The sequence below is a fragment of the Apteryx rowi genome, unplaced genomic scaffold (genome assembly GCF_003343035.1).
Source record: "Apteryx rowi isolate R43461 unplaced genomic scaffold, aptRow1 scaffold_126, whole genome shotgun sequence".
Classification (NCBI taxonomy): domain Eukaryota; kingdom Metazoa; phylum Chordata; class Aves; order Apterygiformes; family Apterygidae; genus Apteryx; species Apteryx rowi.
The window spans coordinates 984,506-1,006,703 of NW_020447486.1; the positions used below are offsets into that span (position 1 = coordinate 984,506).

The following is a 22,198-nucleotide window of genomic DNA, read 5'->3' on the forward strand; positions in this document are numbered from 1 at the left end:
TGGGCTAGTCAGGTACTGACTCAGTACCTGCAACAGACTGAATTTGCTCCAGACATTCTGATACTCTAAAACAGAGCACCAATAAGGCAAATAATCTTCAAAGGCTTTATTTCTTTTGGCAAATGACAGTGATTCTCAGTTGCACAACAGTCTTCTTGAAAGAAAATAAATGATATCCAAAGCATCCTGCTGATTCTGTGCTGCTCAAGAGCCAACACTTACACTCCATCAGAGCCCAGCAGGCTCTCTGGAAGAGCCGCATGCTACCAGAACAGCAGCAATCAAAATGTAACTTTGGACCCAAGTCCTCAACCCTCACAGTATATCCTAGGTACTTCAAACACCCCTTCACTTTAATATAAGAGGTAAATATAGTCTGCCTTAGAAAAAGTGAACAAGCAGTCAAGAAGATAGGGGAAGATTTAATTTACTGTTCAGTAAATGCATGAATTCTATACATAAATTGCATTGATGACACTTGTGACCCTTTTCTTTGGCATAAACAAACTAGTTACTCTGCTGACAACTTAGAACCTCTAAATCCAAATGAAGTTTGCCATGCATGTATAGAAAGGACAAGACAACAATCACGACATACATTTATCACATTTTAATGCACTTCTGGAAACTGTTCAGAGATGTTCAGCTATAAGTACAATGCAAGAATTCATACAGAACAAAAAAGAAACGCTGGAAAGCCCAGTTCTTCACAACTGTTGGCAAGAGGCTATTCCCATACAGATGAGGAAGGACTGCATTGCTCAGCAATTTTTCAGACACAACGCACATTCAAACCTACTACTTTGTGGAATTTCTCCTGCCTTTCCTACTTCATGGGAAATTCCACCTCTGCCAGACAATTCAAGGGAAACTGAACAGCAAATTCCACTAACTCAAACTCTGAGACAGCAGCTCGGCTACTGTGAGTCACTGACAGCTGGGAACAATCCTACCAGCTTTGGAGAGGCACCAAATTCAATGCAACATCCACCCCCTTCTACTCTACTCCACAAAAGCCAGCAAATCTGAAAGGAATCACAAGGATGCTACTGCTTACTGGAGAGGGAGATGTGAGTCTGCTTGAAAAAATCCCTGACCAGGAAAAGCCTGCTTCAGGAAGCTGCTGACACTTCAGCTCCATGTGCCTAAAGCTCCTCAGCAGAAAAGCACTTTATGTTCAAACCCATCATTTCAGAAATAGAGGTCTGAACCTTTGCACTGCGTCCGAGTTTCTGGTTTGACTGAGAATCTGAAAAGGGGGCGTAGAAGGCTTTCCTGCAGTGAACCGTTATGTACTTACAGCCACCTCCAAACCACCAGTTGAGTGGGCATGGGAAATGAAGAGCAGCATGTAGTGTGTTAATGCAGGGACTCCAAAGATCCCTCTGCAGATTGCACATACATCAAAGAACGTGACCAAGCCTCCCTCAGTCGGGAACTGGAGCACAAAGAAACAAGCACCACACAATGTCAGGATGAGGCATCAGCTCCTTTCCCTCCCCAAATTTACAATGTTGAATCCAACATTATTCCAAAAGAAGAACCATTCTGTATCTCTGGCCTCATCAGGCTGAAGGAAAGCCTGCTGCAGTTGGTTCCTGAAAGAGCCTCAGACTCTCTGTTCGTTCCTCCTAGGCCTTCCCTAACTCAAGTGTCACTAGCTCTAATTTCTTATTTTACTTCTGTCTATCATCATACTCAAAAGCATGCCTGTGAGCTGGAATGCGCCTCACTATAAAACTGCTTGATCAACAGATCTGACTTGTGCATGTTTTCTTAAGCCTTATCTCTAAGGCTTATCTAAGGCTGAGTATCTAGTCATACTCATATATATATATATACGCACACACACACATCTACACATATATAAAAATATACACAAATACACACACAAAGGTTTAAATAGAAAGGTTTTTTTTTTTTTTTTTTAAGAATCCATACCTTCTAGAGGACAACCACAAAAATACAGATATCCTCAGTAACTCCCCTGACACTTTTCAATATATGAGCTTTGCTTGCTTTTAGGGTCTTGTCTGCAATAGCAAGTTTTAGTGGAGAAAAAAAAAAAACAAAAAAAATCCACGCAATGCTGCCACCAATTCAGTTGTACCACTGAGTCTCACATGATTTAGCTGCTCAGGGTAAAAAGACCAAAGATGCTCAGCCTCAAGAGTACCATGGGAATAGCTGAAGTAGACTTTATTGGAAATTATTATTCTCTACAATCCCCCAGGTATAGAGAATTATTCTTCATGATTATTTAATAAAATTAAAGCCTCATAATTATGACTTCTTTCAGGCCATATCCTCACACCTGTCTGCCACCTCTGGCTATTAAGCTAACTTCTTGCTTGCTTGCAAATCTTTCTGTACATTATATTCCTCATGATTGCTCCTTGCACTTCCTCTGGCAGAAGAAACATGCCAAGCACAACTGGAAACTAATTCAATTCATTTTGCTGTGACAAGTATCAGTCAAGGGCACAGTTCTGACACACAGAACTAGTTTATGAGTTGCATCTGCATCCAGTATACTACTTATTTTAGTGTCCTTATGTCTCCTAGTCAGGAAGGCTTTTTTGATAGATGTTGTAGAGCAAAAGAAACACAAAACAGTAAAAGATCTTGCTCTACTAGGCATATTTATCTATACAGAAAAACAGTAAGGGAATCTTTCTATACCTTGCTCTTGCCTTTCATGATTTCAAAGGTATACCATGAAGTTTTGCAAGACACTTTTGAAATGACGAAAGTTTAAAAAAAAAAAAAGTATAACACCTGCTGTACACTAAATTCTATGAAGTATTCCTATAAACTCTAAAACAGGGTTGTGATACAATACTTGCACGTTAATATGGGCTTTTGATATCAACTCACAAATCTTCTGAGACAGGATGAAGAGGCTCCAGATCAGATCACGGGCAAAGAGCCAATGAAAGCACTTTGATTTTGAAAACAAGTGGATTCAAAAAACCAAGCCAAACTGCAGTAAGAATTTTTAATTACAGAAAGGGTACCTTCTGACCTCGTTCCTTTTAATGAATGCCCATAACCCTCCCAAGAAGTGTTTCACAGCTTCTTACAAGACAAGACAATATTTAAATTGTGATTTTAGGTAATATAAACATATGTTATTAAATGTATTATAGAAAAATCACAATTCTCTGAAACAGTATAATATGGTGATATTTCTATTAAAATCTTTACTACAGGAAAAATTAAGCAAACAGTAACAGTAGCTGATAAAATTTAAATCCAGCTATTTCAGTACATTAAAGAACTAGATGTTCAAGTTTCGTCAAGTGTGAGTGAGAGTCCAGCTTTCTAACAGAATATACAATATTTGCTTCTAATCTTGAAGATTCTAAGATATTTTTCTTTATAAAGTCAAGATATTTACTTTAAACACTTTATTGGGTATAAAAAAGCCTATTAGACTACAACTTGGAAGTTTCTAGAACATTTTATCAGTGACTCTTTCCAGTTCCTAAAATATTAAGCTAATGACTCTAATGCAGCGTTTTTATAGGCTCAGGTAGAGAGCACAAGTATTTTTAAACACAGGATATGTATAAAGCAGACTCTCTGCAGAAGACCAATATACACACAACATCTGACAGCGTAAAGATTTTACAGATGCTCCTGAACAAGCCTTATGCGTGACATTGCCATTTGTGATGCTTAAAGCAGTCAAATGAAACACAAACCAATAACAACTTAATGGTATCACATATTTACTTTCATCTACCCTTCCTTAAAGTACTGATACTCCCTTACAGACACAGGTTTTTTTGCACGCAGACGAAACATAAACCCTATTTCACAACCATAAAGCACTGTGATGTTTTTAAATGTTCTCTTCTGTGCTAATGCTCTGTTGTTTTAAACTGCTCAATGCAAATCAAAAATACCTGCAAGATGACCCCCCCGCGCACACACACACTGCACCTTTGTGTGTCTTGCACACGGGATTTCCCCGACTGAAGGGAAAGCTTTCTACAGACTCCTGCTCAAGCACCAACAGCGCCTTCTTGCAGCAGAGCAATGGGATTAAATTCACCCCCCTCCCCATCTCATAAGTAGCCTTCTCCATTTGACAAAAACGTGTTTTCTTTTTCTTTCAACTAATGCTCAGGTACCTCTGTTACTTTCAGAAGATACCTGATGTGTTACACATCAGATTTTATAAAGAAACCCACACAACTATGTGCAGTCAAGCAGTCCTCTCAGCCCTGCCCTCCCATGGCGGTCTCTGGGCAAGTACCATATCTTTATTACTGTTTATTTTCAGGGTCTCAGAGATTTCCGCTGCTCTAAATTCAGATCTCTACTCTTGTGCTCAAGAGGTGAAACATGCTTAACCTTTCAGCTTCCCTGGTCTGCTGTGCTGCAGAGCGCTATGCCATCTACACTAAACCAGAAATCTAACTGTGCTTTGATGGCTGACTCTCACAATTTTATGAGCTGATAAATTACAATCTCCCCATTTCAAACCTGGATACAGTTTACTGTGACAGGTATGGTAAGTCTAAATTTATCAGTTCCTGGGAATGTAAATCTACATCAAAAGGATGGAAGTTAAGCATTTACCTTTTCAGCAGCACCTTTGTTCAGCAGCCAGCAGGCAGAGCAAAAGCCAACAACGCCTGGCTCACAGGCGCTCCCTCCACCTGGGGGAGGGAGAATAAAATGGGTCTCGATTAGAGAGACACAGGAAAAAAAGATCAACGAGTACTTTATTTTATATGAGTACCAAGACCATTGCACCCAGACTCAGCAAACAATCACTTTTATTCTAAACACAAACTATTCAACAAGATAGTGCACACACTATTGTGCCTTGTTAAGAGCCCAGCAACTAATATCTGTTAGTCACTGAAACAGATCCCAAATTATATATAAAATCAAAAGCAGGAAGGGAAAGAATAAGCCAAGAAGTTCTGGGCTTGCTAAAGAGTTGACAGTCCCCCAATAAGAGAGTTACAACTTCCACGGCTCTTAATGTAAGCATCACAGTGCTGAAAACCCTGCTTTAAATTTTGCATGAAGACCTTTCTCCATAATGAAAATGATAAAACACACCCTCAGCTGAAGTCCTCTACACTGGAGCTCAGACAGCAGCTTAAATCCTTGTATGGTTTGTATATAGAGAAAACACATAGAAATGCTAGGTATCATCATAAACTAGCTTTCTCTTAGTGTTGCTTGGAAACTGAGGTTCAAGTTTTTATGCTTTGCAAAGGAAAACCCCCAAACTTGTACACTTCCCAAATTCTTTACATAATCTCCTCAAATCAATCCCAGGGCTGCCTTTAAGCCAACAACAGTCAGCCAGCAAGTGCCAAGCATGGCCACATGCTTCCCTTCACAAGCCAGTGACTCTGGCAGTGGCTCCACGCGGGTGCTTCCTCGCCGCCTCCTCCTCCTCGCCCTCTGCCCTCACCACACCAGAGCCTAATAGGCACCAGTCTCTCCTGAAAAGAAGCAACCGGCACTAGCAGCGGATCCGAACACATGTCACTGTTTCCCCTACCGCACAAGCCACACATTCTCCTTTCTCTCAGATGCAGATAAACTGACCTTCTGGCTGCTATTTAAGATACACTTAGGTCGATTAAGGAACAATTCCCTGCCGCCTCCCTCTGTTTTAAGAGGGTTTTGCTCCTGCTCTTACCGTCCCACCACTTGCAGGTTTCCATAGTTGACAGAGTCTAACACAAATAGTTAACTCAGTCTGGGAGCTCGCTCACCAGCACTTGTCTAAGTCCAACAGAAAGAAAACAGTGCAACAGCTGTGACTGGAGCCTCTCAGTATCAGCCCTCTCCCGTGTATTTGCAGCTACAGCTTTTAGGCAGTAGGTAGCAAGACAGTGCTCCAGAAAGTCACTCCCAAAGTTTCTCCACCTTTCTCCTCCCCTTTTATACATTTATACTGTTTATTTTAATGCTCCTCTTTTAAATATATTTTTCTAAAGAAAGACAATGTCTAGGATTAGCATCTAAACACCTTCCTCTTCCTCTCTATTTCTGTTATGCCACTGGACTTAACCATCTTGACTGGTACGCAACAATGTAGATTCACAGCAGCAGGAAGCATGAGGGAAGCAAAAATAAAGAGTTAAGAGAGGCTGCCAACTTGCCTTAATACCTCAAAAGCAAACATAAATTAGAAGGGTGAAAGAGACTTATTAAATTATCCAATCTATTTTCATCTGAAAGCTGACTCTTTGATGTTAGACTATTTCCTGAATCTTTCTACCAGTTATAACATTTTTTCTTCCAACTCTTCTGTCGGGGAGGCTATCCCATACTTTAATGTACTTCATAATCTCATTCCCTGGCTTCCAGGTATGTCCCTTCTTACCTCGCTAAATTAATTAGTTTCTATCTTTCAAGTATGTGCCTCTCAAATATTTGTAGACTGTTATCACTTCTCTCAACTACACTTCTAGTTATCACTTAGCCAAGGTAGGCATATTTGCCGGTCAGTCCTTTTGGTCTGTACTCATTCGTTGTTCTTCTCTCAGCTCACTTCAGTTGGTTTACATCCGTCTAGAAACAAGATGTTTGGGCCTGCACACTCAGCAAGTTAACTCTCTCAGTTGTTTAAGAAGGAACTTCTCTATAATGTGGATAGCCCAAAGTCATATTAATTTGTTTCTTGCTGCCATGATGCATCTGCAAACTCATTAATCTGCTGCACAGCCACCCCCAAGGCTCCTTGTCAGTACCAGTGCTTTTCCAGCTTCACTCTCGCCCTGACACACACACAAATTTCATGTTAACCTCTCTTTTGACTGCACTAGTCTGCACCCTCTCCAATGCCTCCCTGCAAAACAGCCTTACCTAATTTCGACACTCTCCCTGTTTCTAATATCTCTAGTTCTTCTGTGTTACTGTCCCCTCTTCATCTACATTTGACTCACCTCCAACATTCAGCATCTCTTATTAGTTTAATTAAGGAAAAAAACAGTTGTAATAAAGATGATAAAAACATAACATTTCTCAGTAAGATACAATGACACAAGGTCCCCACGTGGCTGGATATGATGTTCAGCACTACTGTGAATGTGTTTACATCTCTAACTTTCTGTTGCAAATTTCCTACTCTCAGCCTAATTACCTAATGTAAAAGGACAAAATCACAACAGACAATCTGACATATCTTAAGCCACGTATGATACACTGTTAAGCCGCCAACAGCAGCATCAAAAGAAGGCATTTATCTCCCTTCCTTCTCCTCCCTTCCACACCCTACCCAGCTGCACAGTCGCTTTGTCAGGCTGCTTCTGCTCTATTGGCATATACTGTGAGGAGCCAGCTATTTTTCCTCTTTTTATTCAGTTCAAAGATGCACAAATACTTATAATGGTACCATTACTGATGTTATGCAGGGACAAGAGAAAAGTGAGAATGTGTGAGAATTTATGCCACTGAAAAATACCCAGTGGATACCGGTCTTGTGTTTGCAGTTGCAGGCACCGCCTCAACATAGGAAAGCAAACCTGAATTCCTGTGAACTGAGAAGTCTGTAAAAACCCAAAGTCTTCTCAAGAACAGAAGGAAGGAGAATCATTTTGAGCATGCGCAGATTGAAGATTTCTGCATAGTTGAGGGGACAAGATGAATTGAACACAAGGTAGATCTGTTAAGGAGCCGAATTCTTTCAGGGATTAAAAATAACTATGGGCTAAAGGAATACAAGAACACATTGTTTATTTGAACTTTGCCAAAAGATTTTGCGAAGCCCTTCACAAAGGGCTGCTCAAGTCACTGTGCACGCAGGAAGAACAAAGTACTGTCACAAGCGGGAAACTGGCAAAAAGAAAGAAAGCAGGAATCCCTGATCAGTTTTGAGCGTGGAAGAAGGGTATTTGTGGAGTTCTCAAAGATTAGCATCTATTTTCTTTCAGGTTGTTGTTAAATATTTGCAAGAGAAAGCAAACTGAAATAAAATGTCAACTACATACAACTTTTAGTGAGGTTGATAAATAGACCGGAGATTGTGGATTAGTTTAGGAGACTGTAACAGAGACAGCCCTTGGCCAGTTTGGGGCCAGAGCAACACGAAAAATGACAAGGAAATAAGAAACAGAAAGAGGTCTTTAATTATGAGCTATAAATTCCCTGTGGCAACTCTATAAGAATATATGTTGTGTGTCAGTGCAAATAGTCACTGGATTAGTAGTATTAAACAGTGGTTAAAAATAAGACAGTTAGGACAAAATAATACTGACATTATATACATTAACATTATACTTTCACCCTGAATGTCTTTCAGTCCACCTTGACCGAAACAGTATAAAGCAGAAAGAAAAATGCTCAAGGAAATGCAATGAAAATTATCGGGGCAAAATATATGCATAAATCTGAAGAGAAGCTATACAGAAATAAGTTCAGTACCCTTACAATCACAGGGAACAGGCCTGGAAGGAACTTTTTTCAGATAGCATCAGTGACACCTAAAGCATTCCTGACATGCTTGCCTGTTATCTTTGCTAAAATCTTCTATGACAGAGCCTCCACAAGCTCCCTAGGCAATCCAGCCTACCACCTAACTACTTGTGCTGTTCAAAAGTTTTCCCTAATGCCTACTCTAAATCACCATTTCTGCAATTTAAGCCCTTTACTTCTAGTCTTATCCTGCGTTAACATGAAGGACAGATTATTCTTTTTCTCTTTGCAGCACACTAAAAAAATCAAGTTATTTTATCTTCTCCAGACTGAATAACCCTGACTCTGTTATTATTTCCTTGCAGGCCACATTTTCATTGCTATTGCTTTCTCCTGAACTTCCTAAAGTACGGCGCACAAAAGCAGCTGCAGCATCCCAGCTGACATCTTTCCAGTCGGCAGCAGAGGGAAAGATTACCCTACACACACCAAATGCAGGGATCCTTCAGAGACATTATTTGCATTGTTGACTCCTGTTCAACCACATGATCCACTACAACCCCTGCTTCACTTCCACAAGCCTACTACTTGCCAAAACAAGTTGTTTACTTTAAGCAACAACAACCTGACTTTTAATTTCACTGTGTGTTTTATATAAAGTGGAAAAGAAGAATTAGGGGAGAAAAGCAATGCAGTATTGTGAAATGTAAGCATGCAATTTATGTAATCCATTATCAGAGCAATATTTTGGTAAGAGCTAGTAATATATATAAAAATAAAAGTCATCTTTAGTTACTACAAACACAAGGGAGATTGGCATTTATCCTTCAAAAAGCAGAGAACTTTTTTTTTTCCTGATCTCATTGCCTTCATTGCATTCAGTGGGATGTGTGGATGTGTGGGATCTCTTAACTGCTTTTGAAACTGTCACTCATAATTACATAATTGTCCATTGTGGGGATTTTATCACTTCCTCCAAAACATCTGGTCATCAGGTACTACTGGAAGCAGAACACTGTATTACATATATCACTGTTGTGACTGGACACAGCATTCTCATCTTCTCCTTTTTTTTCTTCTCATAAGTGCATTTTATGACTCAAAGTAAGCCAAAAAAGAAGACTGGCTTTTATGATATTAAGAAATACAATATCAAAGAAACAAAGTTGAGAAATGACAGATGGAAATTCTTCTCATATATTTTTATGCAACTACCTATGAGTTCTGAAAGCTACTGGACAGTATTTATGCCAAGACCCCAAAATACCACCTGCAGTTAAAACAGGAAGCTGTATTTTCTGACCAAACCGTTGAGAAAGCATCACATCATTTTTGTTTCAACTATATTCTCATTGCTATTTACATTACAGCACACACCAAAAGGCTTCAGCCAAGATTAGGACTGTCATATACTATGTATCTATCCAAACACATACACAAGCACACAAATACATCTGTATACATAATCATTATTTCTGTATATCTAATAAAAGACAGTCCATATCCCACATAATTTTCAAAAGAAACAGAGAGGGCAGACAACTATTAGAAGGGACATATCATCCTGATTTGACAAAAACAGGACTGAGGCAGCAATGAAAATAAATTGCCAAAGTTCACATGAACAGCAGAGCAAGGGAGCCAAGTCAAAATTTCTAATTCCAGTTACAGCGTATTAGCCACAAAGCAATCCTCCTGCTTACCTTTCCCCATAGCCACCAGCTAACACTGACGTAAGATGCTTGCACCTAACACTCCCTGCCATCCCTGGCAGTGCTAGCGCTGATCGATACTGAACAGTTCTCCGAGAACCAGAAAGGAATGCTCTCCTACTGCTACATCTGGGAATTCATTCGTTACTGGGCCAAATTTAAGAACCCCGTATCACTGTTTTCGTTCCTCGTTCCCTGACAGTTCATACCAAAGGCCTACACACAGACATGGTTTCAGCAAGACATTTATTTCACACCTGAAGTAAACTAAGAACATAGTTACTGTGGTCCAACAACTAGCAGTTGGTTGTTAAGTCACGACAGCTAGAAAATTGCTTTAGTTACTGCACCCTTAAAAAAAAAGTATCAAGGAATGCTGCTAGAACAGTCAATAATCATCATCATCATCATACCTTGAGTTAAAGTACAGCACTTCTATATGTCAACAAAGCTCGAGAAATAGAGGATTAACTGAAGAAACAGCACCAAACCACCACAGGCGCTTGCTTCTGTACTTGAATAAAGCATGGAAAAAGAAGTAACAGTGGCATCAAAAGTGAGCATATATGAAAATCAGAAACACTGTAGGAAATGATGGAAAAGAGAACAGCTGAGCCAAAAACTAGGTTAGAAAAAGACATCTCTCCAGAGCCCCAACAAATCCATTACAAGACGCTAGTGGGATGTTAAAAAGCAAGGGACTTCTGTAGAGATGTTTAGCCCTCCTTTATGCAACACAGTGTTATAAGTTATATACTTACCGTGGAGAGTAACACAGCACACTGAAACTAAAAATGACTGCATACTGAAAGAAGCTGCAAAGACAAGAAAGCATTTGATCAAAGATGCACACAAGGCAACATATTAGGGAAGGTTACGAATGATGTGAGAAGAATTGCTATGGATTCATTTCAAAGAATAGGGGAGACTCCATAGAGAGGAAACTGGCAGAAAAGAGCATCAACATTACACTGACACAGTTTAGTAAAAAGCCTAACACAGGATTACAGCAAAGCACAAGCTGCAACAAGCAAACAAAAGAGCAAAGTACTGATGTGTGTGGGGGCACACAGCAAAAGTATCTAACCAGGTACTTTTAGGACCTATTTTGTTCATTTTATATTAATGATAGCTTTCTAATCACTTTATGTTAGCATCACACAGCAGGACCAACCATGCATGTAAGAGCTCAGGTTGCTCTTAACATATCTTTAAGCTGAAGCATATGACAAATTTTTACAGAGGTACTGAAGAATCCCAGGTCTTGTTCTCTCACCAGCAAATAAAAAATATGCCAGTCACGCTACAGATTATACTTTCTACTTTAATAAAGCAAGCAAACTACTCCCACCATGTGCCATGTGTTAAGAGCCAACTCCATTTTTATTACTGATACAAGTACTTCCAGTCAGAGGGCAATAAAATATCAGCAAAAATTGGCCAGGAATGGCTAACTGAGACAAATCATAAACTCCACCACATCTGCAGAGTACTGCAAAAAGAGGGTGGACCATGGGCCTGATCAACTCTTCTGCTGCTGCAGATCCAATCTGCTGTCCATACTTCTCACCCTTGAGTGACATTATAGTTCTTACTCTCATTCTGCATCTCTCGCATACAGCAATATCAAAATGATTTACAGAAGAAAACAAAAGAGTCCTCCCAGCAAAGATAAGCTAATGTACATGAACAGTTATATGCCAGAGGGATTTTCTGGCTCATGCCAGAAAGAGGAGTAAACTAATGTCGGCTAAAGACAGAATCCATCCCCTCTATCTAAAAGAAATGCTTGTACTCTATTAGTACAACTAGATGAAGCCTAGCTATATAAATAAAACCTCTCATTTCAGCTGAGTCTTCATGATCTCTCTGGCATCCCATCACCTTCTCCTCCTCACAGCAAAACTCTCAGGAGGGCCTTTGATACAGTTTTTTCATAGCAAGCCTGTTGCTGAAGTACATCAGACAGGAATGCAAGTCTGTTTTTATTATCTACTCTTGGCAAGTTACCATTTATAAACAATTAGGTTGGAATTAAAAAAAAAAGCCAGCAACAAACAATAAAGTTCTGAAGGAAATGCTCAAATAAGTACTTGCAAGTTAGCATGGTTTAAGACTGAAACCTATTGTCTCGAAATCAAGGGGACCTGCATTCTCGTTTGAGAGCCTGACTGACGTGCTGGATGACCTCAAGCACATCGCTCGATCTTTCCCACAAAAAAAGTCTCCTTATACAACCTTCCTAGGTATCTCACTTTGATAATTAAAAAATAAATATACTGTAAATCCTCAGTCCTATTATTACTACTACTGTTACTATGGGGGCTGAAACTGTCGTCAGCAAACAGGCACGACATAATTTAATTTTCTTCAAATATTTATTATGCGACAACATAGCCATCTGCTTAACACTCACTATATTTAGTTTCTGTCTTAAAAATCACAGAGAAAGAAAATACCAGCTTCTGCCTCTCACTTCTACACATCCTTTCCAGCCACACATGCACTAACACATGGCCAATATCAATTCAACCATAGCATACAAGAAATCACAAGAAAGCGGATAATCTTTCGGTTTGGATCAGAACAAATTTATTCTCCAAGACACCAAAAATAGAATTCCTAGTTTTATATGTAACCAAGGCTAAAATTTTAATTTCAGCTTTGAGGACAAAGAACAGGATATGAAGAAAATGGAGGAATAAGAGTAGACAGATGGCAATAAAGCACTGTGCACAACAACCATAGGCTAAAAGAGGACAATTATAAGAATATTACATATCTATACAGAAAATATAACTCTTTAGCAGCATTAATTTCATTCCAGTACATTATAAAATAAATCATCATTCTTAACTAACAAGTATTATACAAAGGTGCCTTTGGCTTCTAAATGCATTCTATTAGGACAGTTTTATGAAAAGGCTTTTCTTCTCTCAGTTTGCAAAGTATTCTCCCAACAGCCTACATGCAAAATCTTTATCTAACGTGGTTCACATCATATCACTGAGACTGAGATAATACAAACCAAGGAGGTAGCAAGAAGTCTTACCTAATTAATACACAGTAAGCAAATTTTGTGATGAGAAAAAACAAAAAAAACAGAAGGCACCATGTTTAGCATTAGGCGAAGCTGTGCTGATCTCCTCATTTTACGCTTCCCTGTTCCCTCCTCCGCAAGCCAAGTGCATGAAGCCGATCTAGGGCAACCACTGCTCTTCTAGTCCCGAGATCACGAACAGCTCCCAGCGCACCACAGCTCCTGGCAGCTGCATCCCTTACCCTGACAGTCCTGGCCCACCAGCCTAACTCCAAATAACCCTGCTCAGTTCTGCCTAAGAGTACGCCCTGATTTTCTACTGCTATTTATAAACCATGATATCACATCAGGTCAGTCACGCCTCTCACAGGGTCCAATATATCTAACATTGCAACAGAAAAGTGCATGGAGCTTAGGCCAAAGAAACTCTAATGCACAGGTGAAAAGGCAAATGCATATGCCAAATGTGTAAATGCAAAAAAATGCCTAAAGTTATGATGCTTGGTTTCCTTTAATCAGTTTCTTTTTAGGTATTTTATTGTTGACAAATCTTTCTCAGTTTTCACACAATCAAAAGATAACATTAAATAGTGGCACACTGATATCATTAATTAATTTATTGGTATTTTATGTTTGGATGGATAGCCAATAATAATTCCTTAATAGAGAGACAGTATTTTATCCAGCAAGCAAGCATGTTTGTTGACTTGTCTTTTTGCTCATGAAATGTAAATTCCAAATGCATGAAGCAAATGATTTTTTTTTTTAAACTGGGACTTACAAAGAAAAACAACAGTAAGGATCTAAAGATTATCTTTTTGCACACAAAACAAAAAGAAACCTAATCATTTGGGAGGACAGACATAATGACTGTTTTAAAATTACTTTTGTGTTTGTGGTCATAACCCACCAGTTCAGTTTCTCTCATTCTAGCTTGTGGTATTACATGTTTATTCAGAAGCAATTTGAACAGAAAAGATACGGTTAGCTCTGCCAAGACCTGATATCACAACAGAGCATCAGTGCCACAAACCCAGAAACTCTGAGTCAGGGTTGCTTCGTACTAGGCTAGCCCAAAACTTCAGGTGTGACAGGGTAGGACTGGGCAATACAAGGCCTTTTTATACGTGCAAATGACAAAGTAACGCCAACGGGCTCCCTGAAAAGCTCTCAATCAGCCTTATTCAACTTGCCCTTTACAATACCTGGCCAGCAGGACCAAAACACAGCTGCCCACTTCCGACTCACACTCTCATGGAGCAAGGGTTGAGCACAGACAACTGCAGAGGCTTCCAACCTCTCTTCAGTTTTTGAACAAGGACAAAGGTTTAGACAAATACAACAGCAGACAGACTTCAGTCCAAAATGAGATAACACTGGATTTTGTTTAAATGGAACATGATCTGAAGGTTGAAGATGTACTGCTGTATGCCAGAACCATGTACAAATAACAGCTAGATGTATTTGTTACAGCACTTGAAGATAATCTCCAAAAAAATTCGCCATTGTTCCTCAACCTCATCAAAAGCTTGTATTTATCTTAAATATCCTGCCTAGATTACAAAATATGTTTCTACCTAACGTTTTATCACCAGTGTGATCATCTGAACATAACACCTTGTTTTGAGTGGGATCTTCATAGTTGTTTTATGGTCTGGCAAGAATTATAATTATTTAAAGTACAAAAATGTCATTCTGAATTTGGCCTGAAACTCACTCACATCAGTATCCTAACATCTACACTGTCTAGTCCCCAATATTTCCAAGAATAGCAGAAGACTGCCTTGAAGACAAATTTGTAGAATAATCCTCAGGAAAAATAGTCCTTCTTAGCCCCTACACTTAGAGATTACCTTAAGATAAAGGCAGGTGTCTGTCCTTTCCAAAAGGCTTTAGAAGTTTGTTTTCATTTGCAGGATTTGTCTATATAACAATTACTACTCCCATAACACAGAAAGATTACCTCTGAACTCCAATAAATTTTAGCACCAGTGATGTACTGCAGCAGTGAATTCCACAAACTAATTGTGCACTGAATGAAATATATTTCCTTTCTTCAGAACTGAATTTGTTACTTTCCAATATCATTGACAGTCTCCCCTTCTGCCAATGGCAAGCTACCTAGTCCTGAATCACTACTCAAAATGAGAAATTGTCAATATCTCCTTTACAGAGAAACTATTTCATAAATAAAAAGAACTCTGCAATGACTGTAATTCTTAGACATGCTGTAATCTGTATGAATGTTACTGGCGATGCATAGACATCTGCAGCTGAGGTCATGTTTCTTCACCGCAGCACTCTGCGCAGCCCGCAGTACTAAACCTTCCATATCCCCATACCGGGGCTACAGAGCAGAACGCTGGGCACCTCTCACAGCTCGAAAAGCACGGCCTAGAAACAGCAGGACCACAGGCCCACTGTGAAAGTAACATCATCACCAAGAACCATAGTAAATACAGAGTTTTTAAAGGGCTGCTGGCTTTCTTGAGTATGTGTCAGCATAATTATCACTGCCGGTTACTAGAGAGGCATTCTTCCCTTGATGGTGGGAACAAGCGTAACAGCTGTATGAATCAGCTGCTCGCTGGAGTACTGTTCTTCCGAACTTGCCGTCAGACCTCACTCCTAACTGCGGGATGTGAAGATTGCCTTGCTTCCTGCTGCTGATTTACAGAATTAAGAAACTGGCATGTATAAAAACAGGTCAAACAATACCTAAAAGTTAATTAAACAAGATAATCAGCTAACTGACAAAAAGGAAGAATTATACTAAACAATCCACTTTTAAATTCTGATATGGCAATTTGTCCTCTTCATCCACCACAAACTGTTAGGGAGGGATGAGTAAGGCATTTCTGTATCCTTTTGCCTGTCATGAAGTGCATCTTCTATCCTAATCTGGCCAGAACTACTGACAGAAGCTACAACCAAACCTTAAATCAGTGTACTCGATGGCTTCCCCTCTAGGATCTGAAAGCTTTGATAGAACATGTACGACCCTCTGCCCAGTTGAGAAGCCTTGCATAGACAGTAATTTACCTCTTGCAATTACAGGTGGCACAAAAACTAAGCTCACTCTTGAAATAGATTAAATAACTTGCTGTCCTTCTTCAGAGGTACTGTTACCTGATTTCAGTTTTTCTTGTATTGACAACTAGAAAACACGAACCAGCATATAAATCCTGTTAGAGATCTGGTATTACTTCCCTGATGTTAGCCACAAGGGCTTTACTAGGGGTTGAGCAATTCCTTGATTTATGAGAAGAATGATTCCGGATGGATCAACAGTTGTTAAAATATTAAACTAAAGGATGTCTCCGATATGCCTGATGATGAGATCACCACTATTTCTGAAATGACAGAAGCTCATGTAATGGTTTGAAGTCATTTGGTGCTGACAATGACCAATAACCAAATACCAATGACAATGTTTTCTTAGGAGATATGAAAAAGGCCTTTCAGCACCTCAGAGAGGGGGTATGACCAAGTGTGCTCAAATTGGATGAGCCAAAGACATTCAAATTTGTCATACACCAGAAGATCAGTGAAACAGTCACTATTTTTTATGAGTTTTGACATGCTTGTCTAATGTTAAGACATTAAATATGGATATTTGTTGAGCTCCTCCTTGTCATAATGGGCTGCAAATGAAGAAGGTCCCACTTGCTTGACCCTTAGTTTCCTCTCTTCAGTAGCAGAGGTGTAAACACTGCAGTAAATTCAGTAAATCAACCAGACAGTCCAAAGTGACGTCTACTTGGAAAACCATCATTTTGGCAGGTCCTATGAAAAACCAATAGCGTATGACCCATGCACAAACATTAAGATGACAGAGACCTGCCTTGTATGTAAGCTACTGTTTTTCTGTTCCTCTCCTGTTCCTGAGGAGAATTCAATTTAACTATCACCAAAGAGTAATCTGTGTTCTACTCAACTCACCTTTTTTTTTAATGTTTCTCTGAAATAGTACTGGAAAATAAATGAAAAGTTACTTGCTAATTAGGGATCCAAAGGGGGGAAGAGCAGACACAGCAGGCACCTTCCACCGGTGCATGTTATTCAGATGAGATAAAAGGCAGACCACTCTACAAAAGAGCCTCAAGCAAATATCATTCTTCCATTTGATCCAAAAAAAAAAAACCCTCCTGGCACAGATGAACTATCTAGAGCTTTAAAACAGCTGAATTTAATGCTGGGCACAAAGTGAAAATTTTAATTAGAAATCAACATCTCAAGTTCCATTTAAAGACATTCAAAGAGCACTTGTTCACTTCAATTTTCCCTCTTGCAAAGGTTTCTGTCTTCCAAGCCTGAACCTTTCCCTGCCTATTGTGTTCTTTTTTTAATATGAAAACCATGTATCCACCAGTTTTTTCCTTTCAGTGTTGCTAATGGAGGCAGTGGAACATGACTCACATCCTGTTTGTTTTTGTTTTTTTTTTAAATCCACCAGCAAAATCTGTGCTTGTCTCCCATCCTAGCTTTCTGCTGCAGCACATCTGAAGCCATGTCCCACAGACAGCTCACCCAGCCCTTCCTTTGCCCCTTCGTAGTGAATTTCTACAACATTACAAGAAAGGCAGACATCCCAAACTTTGCATGCAGGTTGCCAACAGCAGTCTTCCAATAAGGCAGCTTTGCAACAAAACAGAGGCGAATCACAGCTTCTTTGTTTTTAGCACAGAACAAGTGGTCAACTGATTGGATAAGCTCACTGATCTCTTCAACATGAAGACATGGATTTACACTAGGCAATATGGAAAAAACAATCTGCTTTAATTATAGTCCCTAGTGAACTGCTGTTTGCACAGATGATCTTTGTTCAGGACTGATTAAGAATGAAATACCACATCACATGACTGCTGAGCTACATCAGCAGTTTTAACATATATAGACTACTGTAACAAAAGATACTCAAGTCTACGGAAAACACAGCAAGTCTACTAAGAGCCCCTAAATTTAAAACCATACAAACCTAAGCTGCAAAAGCAGCCATCCTCCAGCAAAAAAAAAACCCCATGGTGTTCTTGATGTAGAAAACAGTAACAGAAACTAATTACTCTTTTTCTTTGTAATAAAAAAGGAACCTGAAAAAGTATTATTGCTGAAAAGATTCTGCGGTAACCCACTACTGAGATAAAAAGAGAGTCATACCTCTCTGAACTATAGCCTCAGTTCTGAATCTAAAATGTTTCCTTCAAAATTGCTCACAGTAACTTGTTTTGTGCAAAGACTTACCGTGTCAGCTATTATTTTAGAATATACTCTAGAGATGCAGCCTTCTTCACAGACTAGACAAACTCGAAGTGATCAAAGTTCTGGGTTGTGTGGATAAGTAGAGGATGGATTAGGAGAGGGGTTTGATCATCATTTATCCTATGATCTGCGGGATCTGCTGCTCCTGTAGCAGTTTCCTGCCTGTTTCCTTGCTCTTTCTGTAACAGTTTTGTGGCCTGAAGAACACCTGTGCCACTGGGGCTTTTTCTTGCAGCTTTTCCCTAAAAGCAACAGGGCAGGGAAAAGAGGCTGGCTTGAGAAGGGAAAAGAAAATACCTCGTCTGGACGAGAAGACTGCAAAAGGAAAGAGGAAATTATTGACTCATGAATTATATATTAAGTTGTTTCACCACTAATGTCACAGGACCTCCCATCCTCAACCTCTCCACTTCCTCCTTTCTTAAAAGCACTTACATATATGTGTTTTTCTCCCCGTATTCTAGCAAAACTTAGCTATCATTTAAGCCAAAACATTAATGCTATTGTCACAGAAGAGAAGACCAAAGGACAAAATACAGGAAGTAATTCAAGGTATGACTTTTTGCAACTCATTCCCTAAAGACAGGGAAAAAATATCCTAGCAAACACAGCAAGCTGAGCTCCCAAGATTTAATGTTTCAAGGCTGGAAGTTAAGCTGCACATAACATGCTATAACATCACTGAGGAGAACATATAAAAAATCCTTGCTTAAATCACATTGTTGGGTTCCAAAACACTAACATCAGTAGATAAAAAAAAACCCCTTAAATCTGTAGCATGCTTTCTTCCTTATAGTACTTACAATAAAACAAATGTAGATGGAAGAATTAACAGAACAAGTGTGAAAAAATGAAAAATGAAAAGCTTTCTTCATCTATGCAAGTCATAAACTGTCATATTTAAGGGGAATGCATTATGGCTGTATAGACAATCTTAATTCTGGTATATTACAACTTATTAATGTCTGTCTTTACAACCTTCAGAATATCTGAATGTGGGTGTGCATGTGCATGCATATACCTCTTCCTGCATCTCTCCTCCTGTCTGCAGTTTCCATGTTAAACAAAAAACCTAAACCAGGAATTTCATCACATAAGCATCATGCTGATAGCACATGGGCCATCAGCAGAGCTATCACCATCTCATCTGCCACACAGCCATTTTGAGCTAACCATAAATTATAGCAACTTTAGGCTGTTTTCTCGGTGTGGAAGAACTGTAAAAAGGAACAAGCATTGCCAGAGGTTTTTAGGTATTTTCTGACAGCCACGTCTTGAGATTTGGAGACCTGATTTCCATTTGAAGGCACAAGAAGGTGCCACCATCCTTCCATCTACTTCTTCCTACCTGTACCATAACTATTTCACTTTCTTTTCTCCTCCAAAACCAATCTCTCCCATCTAATCTGTTATAATCCACCCTTCTCAAGTTCCTCATCCCATCCTTGCTGTTCACCTACCAGTTCCCTGTCTAACATTTCTCTCTCTGGCAACATAAGCTGAGCCATGCTGTACCCCCTTAGCGCAATATCTTCCATTTATAATTCCCAGTCCTCTAGTTCAACCTCAGCATGTCCATCATCTCTTTGAACCCCATTCATTTACTAGAATCATCCCTCTTTTTTAAACAGTCATAATCTCTAGCTCCCACAGACCCCAGTTCCAGTTTCCATCTCCTTTAGGGATCCTCATGGGTCTGTTCATACACCGGCCAGCTCTAGCTCATAACCCTGGGATGCCCCCATCCAGGAGCTTCCTTCTCTCCCCTCCATATGAAAGCTGCAGAGCACAGACTACAGGATCAGTCCCCAGCTCTGGTGACAGCTCCAGCGCTGACTATACTGAAAGGGCAGAGACCTGCGATTCATGGGAAAAATCGAGCTCAGCCCCAGGCTCAAGTATGCTCATTGTGGATGGGATCTTCAGAGTTTCTAAGCATTAAGCTCTACAAAATCTTAAGCATGCATAAGCTACATTTTTTCCCCTGGCATCATATCTCTGAGTGAATTTTCATGGGATGGGAAAAAAGTATTCCATCTGTAATGCAATATCAACAGCCACTTATTTTATTTATATATTTATTTATTTATGTATATACACTTACATTCTTCTTGATAGCCACAAAAAAACAAAATAATGGATATCCATTTTCATCATAATTCATATTCATTTCCCTATCCCACCCATCCACATCAGTGAAAAAAGCACCAGACTTGATATCAAGATTCTCTAGAGCACATACACAAACCTGCTATATTGCTTAGTTAAGTTACTGATTCTCTTAATACTTATCCACCTACCAAAACAAATGGTGAAAATACTTTTCTCCAGGAAGGGGAATTGCAGTGTGACAGTAAAGGGTAAGACTACAGTAGAAAATGCTGCAGTCATTGTAAGCACTAGCCCAAAAAACCCTCAATGCTTCTACCATCTTCTGATGAAAATTTATGTGACACAGTGCTGAGGCTGACTCAATTCTACCTATAAATACCACAAATACTTGCATCTCTTGCTGAAAAGTAAGCCCAAAGTTTTGCAGGCAAAAGTAATGTATATCATATGCTTTGAAAGCATATACAGTGGTTTAGTAAATGCTTATCTTTACTTGCCCATTGGATGAAAAGGAAAAAGAAAAGGAGAGAGCAAGCAAAGTACAAAAACCTTTCAAAGAGAATTGAATTCCTCCTTTTCCAATTTGTGTACATGTGTTGGGAGGGTCTTTTGATGAAACCTGTGGCAAATCAGCACATGGTATTTAACTGTGGTGAGCAGCATGATGTGGTGTGAACAAGAGCTCAGAGGGCCAGGAAATAGCGCTTGCTGACAGTCACTTAAACCTGTTAGAGGTAGAAATCTTCACAGGAGCTCAGATCCACAGACATCACAGCTCCCTCTATGCAATGATCTTTCCTGGGATACAGCTGCTCTTTGGAGAAAAGTCAGTCCCACAGCCCATGCAAAGTCATAGGATGAACAGCTCTTCCGTACAGAAATAAACTGCATTAGAAAATGCAGCTTTTTATTAGAACTGGCTTTTGGGTCTCCTACTGACAGCTGACATCGTTCTCTGAAGCAACGTAGTAGAATGTCTAATATCTGTAAACTACTTTAGCTCTCATAGTAACAGAAGAAAAACATTATGTTCACTGTTTAAATAAAACAACCAAGAAGTGCTCTTACACAAATTGCCATGTCAGATACCACAACTGGGTGGCAACTGGTTTGTAATCTCTGGAACGGGGCCTTATAGTCCCAGCACTATCTTTCAGAAAAATAGCAGCTGGCACACAAAGATCAGAAATGTCAATATTCATTAAAATCACATTCCAATTTGAAAATTTTAGAGCAATATGACATTTTCAGAAGTACTGGGCTTTAGAAAAAAAGCAGAGTTGGCCTTTTCCTGGAAAACCCAGATGTGGTATTGTGGTAAAAGCCAATGTCCAAGGGAGAATGAGGGTCCCCCATAGGTGCTCTCAATCTCGCCACACACATACCCCTTTTTTCACAAACCAGTGTGGATGGTCAAAAGGAACTTGAACTATCTTGAACTGTTAAGTTGATACACTTCACTGGACTTAAAAGTAGAAAAATACGGTAAAGGTAATCTTATGACTGCCTGGCTTTTGGAAGGGCTGGGGGCTCTGATGAATGTACTTATTGCTGTAATCTTGAGCCAAATGCCTAAGGGTAACTGCTATTTCAAATCCTCTAAAACCTTGAAAACAGATAATCCATTGTTTAAAGATTTTAACTAAAAAAAACCCAAGGCTACAAAGCCTCAGGCAGAGAG

The 22,198-nt window shown here is 39.5% G+C and overlaps 1 protein-coding gene across 1 annotated transcript in view; it reads right to left on the minus strand.

Annotated features, from left to right (window-relative positions):
• The window catches only part of NDST2 (N-deacetylase and N-sulfotransferase 2), a 138,276-nt gene that overhangs the window by 113,058 nt on the left and 3,020 nt on the right, over positions 1-22,198 (minus strand). The window contains exons 2-3 of the mRNA XM_026055800.1: positions 10,868-10,921; positions 4,591-4,670 (exon numbers count right to left, since the gene is read on the minus strand). Of these exons, the coding sequence (XP_025911585.1) occupies positions 4,591-4,670; positions 10,868-10,910 (123 nt within the window). The 5' untranslated portion in view covers positions 10,911-10,921. The remainder of the gene's footprint in view (positions 1-4,590; positions 4,671-10,867; positions 10,922-22,198) is intronic.